This window comes from Lipotes vexillifer, unplaced genomic scaffold (genome assembly GCF_000442215.2).
Source record: "Lipotes vexillifer unplaced genomic scaffold, Lipotes_vexillifer_v1.1 scaffold70, whole genome shotgun sequence".
NCBI lineage: Eukaryota > Metazoa > Chordata > Mammalia > Artiodactyla > Lipotidae > Lipotes > Lipotes vexillifer.
In genome coordinates, this window is record NW_006789896.1 from 1542563 (window position 1) to 1547057 (window position 4495).

Genomic DNA, 4495 nt, shown 5'->3' on the forward strand with positions numbered 1-4495 from the left:
GGGGGGGGTGGAGGGGGGTCAACCCAGCTCATTCCAAGGCCCCTTCTAGCTGACACAACCCAGCCACCCTCCTGCTGGTGGTGCCCTATGCTCTCACCTGGACCCGGGGGTGTGAGTCCTCCAAGGGGAGCCTCACCTGTGGGGTGCTCGGGGGCTTTTCCTGGGTATACATGTTTGGGAAGTAGACAATGGGAAACTTTCTGGATGAAATCTTCCCTCTAACTTGGAAAGCTCCAAGGAATTTTAAAGAAACCTTTAAACATGTTTAGAAAGGAGCTCACCAACTTCTGCCAGCCAACGTGCCATTTTCACAGGCGTAACCAGAGTGTGTGTGAACCGGTGGTCCCTTAGTCCCCTCAGCTGGGAGCCTGTGATGTCTGTGATCAGCTCCTGGCCTGTCTGTGGGCATGAGTGGTTTCTGTCTTGCCAGTGGGGGAGGCAGGGAGGGAGTGGGTCAGGTGGTTGCTGTTAGGTACAGCACTGTGTAAACAGCCTGCTGCCGAAGGTTCTGATTTCTTTTGGGTTTTTGTTTGTTTGTTTGTGGGGGGGGTTATAATTTTTTTTATACTTAATTTACTTTTCTTATTTATTTATTTATTTTTGGCTCTGTTGGGTCTTCGTTGCTGCACGCGGGCTTTCTCTAGTTGCGGCGAGCTGGGGCTGCTCTTCATTGCGGTGTGCGGGCTTCTCACTGCAGTGGCTTGTCTTGTTGCAGACCATGGGATCTAGGCGAGCAGGCTTCAGTAGTTGTGGCACATGTGCTCAGTAGTTGTGGCTCGTGGGCTTAGTTGCTTCCACAGCATGTGGGATGTTCCTGGACCAGGGCTCAAACCCGTGTCCACTGCATTGGCAGGAGGATTCTTAACCACTGGACCACCAGGGAAGTCCGGTTCTGGTTTCTTTTGGGTCTCATCTCCTCAGAAGTGCGATGGCAGGAATGGGTAGGGGCTACTCTGAGAAGCCTCTGCACCTCCAGGCTGACCTTGAGAGATATTAGGCCAAATCTCTCCCTGCCTGCGGCAGCCAGAAGATCTACATCATCTTTGCCGGCATGGACTGCTTTTTCACTGTGTTGTTTTGGGCTGATGAGTAGATGTGTACTCATAGTTTTTTAAGCTTGCGTTTCCTCAGTGATGCTGAACTGCATATGCGGTGTGTTGGTTTGCCTCGAGTCTCGTGCGTGAGACTCTCATCTGGGAGTTGATATGGTTTGGTAAATATCCGTCTGATGGGAGGTAAGTGGTTTCTTCCCATAGTTCTCTGCTGTGCTTTTTCACACGGCCGCTTTGAGGCTGGGTTAACCCTTTCTCAGTTCTTCAATTCCAGTTGCCTTCTCCAGATTTAATGTCCCCCCACCCCCTTGCCTAGCAGGCTCGGATCCAGTCCTGTAGGTGCAGGTGGGAGAACAGGGAAGCAATGGGGAGTGATGCCAGCTGTCCTGCAGGAGCTCAGATTCCATTCAGAGGGGTGCCTGGCATTCAAGGCCTGGGGCAGGGGTGGCTTCCTTAAGACCCATGTGTCCCTAGGGGACTCCAGTGGGGAGAATGAAACCCTTCTCTGGGGACTAGGGCAGCATGTCTGGACAGCAGCAGGCTGTTGCTGTGGCTCTGGCCCCTTTGGATATTCACCCAAAGAGGGGTGGTTCAGGGATGGGGTTCTAGTGGCCCCTGAGTTGTTGGATGACTTCTCTATGAGAACTGGTCAAGTCCAGGCCTTGTGTCTTGTGTCTCAAAATGGCATTTGCCAACCTGGAGGGAAAGGTTTGTGGTGGAAGGATTGCCCCAGGTCCCCTCCGCCCACCACCTCCCCCCACTTGGCCCCTGATGACACTGAGGGAGGTGGCTTAACCTCGGCCCACAGAGTCACACTGATGGTGCATTTTATTTCTCTTATTGTGGGAAGTCCCAGCTTGCACTGTAATCATTAGCCCAGACCAGGGGACAGATGTGACTGCAGACCCTGTGTGACCAGGCCACTGCCCCTTAGGAAGAGAGGATCAAGGCCACACGCCCAGGGCACAGGCCTCAGCCCTGGCTGATGACTGGGGGCAGGGGCAGAGCAGGGATGACCCCAGACCGGGAGGGACCCTCTACCTACAGCAAGCTGGAGCAGCGAATACCGCCTAACCTCTAACCCGCAAACTCATCCTGCCTTTGTCTCAACTCCAGTAGCTCCCAAGCCTGTGCTCAGCAGTCAGTGAATTACCATTCCTTTACCATTAATTTTTAGGTACTCTAAAAAGTCATTTTAGGAAAAAAAGTGAGGAAGAGGTGTTTAAAGAAAAGTGTGCTTCTTGCATTGGCTGGGAATTGAACCCTAGCCTCCCACGTGGCAGGCAAGAATTCTACCACTGAATCACCAATGCTGTTGCAGAATAGGGTTCATCGAGGTAGCTCAGATGGTCGGCTACTGGCCCCTCCCCATCTCCCTCCCCTCCCCTCCCCTCCAGCTGTCTGATCTGTGCTGAGGTTTCAACCCAGTCAGGGAGAGGGGGTTCCCCACGGCCAACCCAAGGCGGGCCGGACAAGCGAGAATTTTCCCGGAGTGAGACTCGGACTCAGCTGAGACTCGTAACCTTGAGCTCTGTCCTGGCCCCCAGCTGTCCCAGCTTGGTCGTTGCCGACCCTCAGGGGGCTACCTGTTTCCTGCACCGTGCCCCGGACCCCAACCCCAACCCCAGAGCGCCAAAGGGATGGGTACCTGCCCTCCCGCGCTTCACTGGCCCGCTTTCCTTTCTCCAAGGACGGGCCTCCCACCGCCGGAATCAACAACCCAGCGGCTCCTGGCCCGCCCACCAGACTTCCTGAGGCCAGAAAGCGGGGGCGGGGGTGGCCGGAAATCTCATCCACAGGCTTGGGGACCTCACAGCATGAAGGGGAAGGGGCCCCCCTAATGTTCCCTATCCCGCTCCGGTGGCTTCCACAGGCCTTGCCCCTCATCGGCTGGGCCTGAGCTGGCGGTGTGGGCGTACAGTCCCAGAAAGTTATTTCAGAAACTTTACTGCCCCCAGCTTGCAGCCCCTCTCCTCCCCCTCAACTCCTCACTTGCCTTAACTGAAGCCTCAGGCTGCACCCGAACTGCCTGCAGCTGTATCCCCACAGGAGCTTCCTGCCCAAGCCGGACCCAGCTGTCCCTCTGCACCCATCTTCCCTTCCCTCCTAGCCACCAGTTCCCTGGAGGTGCATGGTGCATGAGAGCAGGGGTGAGGCCAGGCAGTGACAACCTGGGACCTTCCAGACTCAGCCTGTCTCCCAGGGCCTGGAGCGAAGGGAAGGTGGCCTGGCCATGGCCCTTAACCCCAACTGTCTGGCCCTGCCAGTGCTGAGCCCTGCATCCTGGCGATTCCCACGCAAGGATTAAAGGCTCTCTCCGTGGCTTTGAGCCCTGACTTAATTCTTCCCTTTCATCCTCTGCCAGACTAAGAACCAGAAAAAGATCAGCAGTGCCTGGGTCAGGCAGAGGAGCCTTTGGACAGCCCAGACCTGGCTGGCCAGAAGCCTGTGGGCAATTGCCCCCTGCTGCCACCTGGAGGCACCCGGAACGTGCCCCTAACAGAGGCCAGCTATGGGGAAGCTGGTTTGCTGTGGTCTCCCAAAGTGACCTTGGTCAAGTCCCTAGGGGCTCTTCTGGTGAAGAATCCTGGGATTCTAAGGAAAAGCTGCATACATCAGTTTCTCCAAATTAAACTGGAGTCGAGGCAAGGATTCTGGCCCTGGACAATGACTCTTTCCTCATTTATCTCTATTTCAACAGCAACTATGACCTGGATTACAAGCTGTACAGGGAAGATTTCCCCTACAGGTAGGTGGGTCCTGCCCCCCTCAGTCCTCTGGGCAAGCAGGTGGGGCTAGTTGGCCTGACTCCCTCTCCATCCTGTCCACAGGGTGTATGAATACCAGAGGATCCCTCCACTAGTCAACCGTGTGCCTATCAAGATCCGGAGGACCCACTTGGGCATGGGGGTCAAGAGCAACTTCAGTCCCCACAAGCCTCCCGGGAACAGTCAGCTGACCCCCAAGATAAAGCGTGAGTGAGGGAGCACAGCCCTCAGCTGCGGGGCTGGGGGGAACTCAGAGGCCCTTAGCAGTGAGGGTGGGTTCAGGAGTCCTCGCAGCACTGCCCTCTGCCTCCTGAACCTGATTGATACCAACTCTGGCCCCTCTCCCAGCAGTCCAGACTGAGGAGCTGCACTCCATCAGGGGAGAGCTGAGCCAGATCAAAGCCCAGCTGGACCGCCTGTTGGACAGTGTGGAGCGCATGGACCAGCAGAGGGACCAGCTTTCAGGTCAGGTCCCCCCAGGTGTGGGCCCAGGCCACATCCTTAGCAGGCTCTAGGTTTTCCCATTCCTGAAGGTACCAGGGGGTCCTGCCTCTGGCTTTGCCTGGGTGGAGGGCTCCTCCTCGCCCTCCATGGAGTTCACTTCCCCCAACTCCCTCTGGGTGTCTCTGTGGCTTGAGGACCCTTTTGCCTTCTAGATTGTTCTATGACCACCCC

General features: G+C 56.2%; 1 protein-coding gene across 1 annotated transcript in view; it reads left to right on the forward strand.

Annotated features, from left to right (window-relative positions):
- The window catches only part of LOC103072503 (RNA-binding Raly-like protein), a 6142-nt gene that overhangs the window by 303 nt on the left and 1344 nt on the right, over positions 1-4495 (forward strand). The window contains exons 2-4 of the mRNA XM_007462997.1: positions 3754-3801; positions 3884-4026; positions 4172-4285. Coding sequence (XP_007463059.1) covers positions 3754-3801; positions 3884-4026; positions 4172-4285 — 305 coding nt within the window. The remainder of the gene's footprint in view (positions 1-3753; positions 3802-3883; positions 4027-4171; positions 4286-4495) is intronic.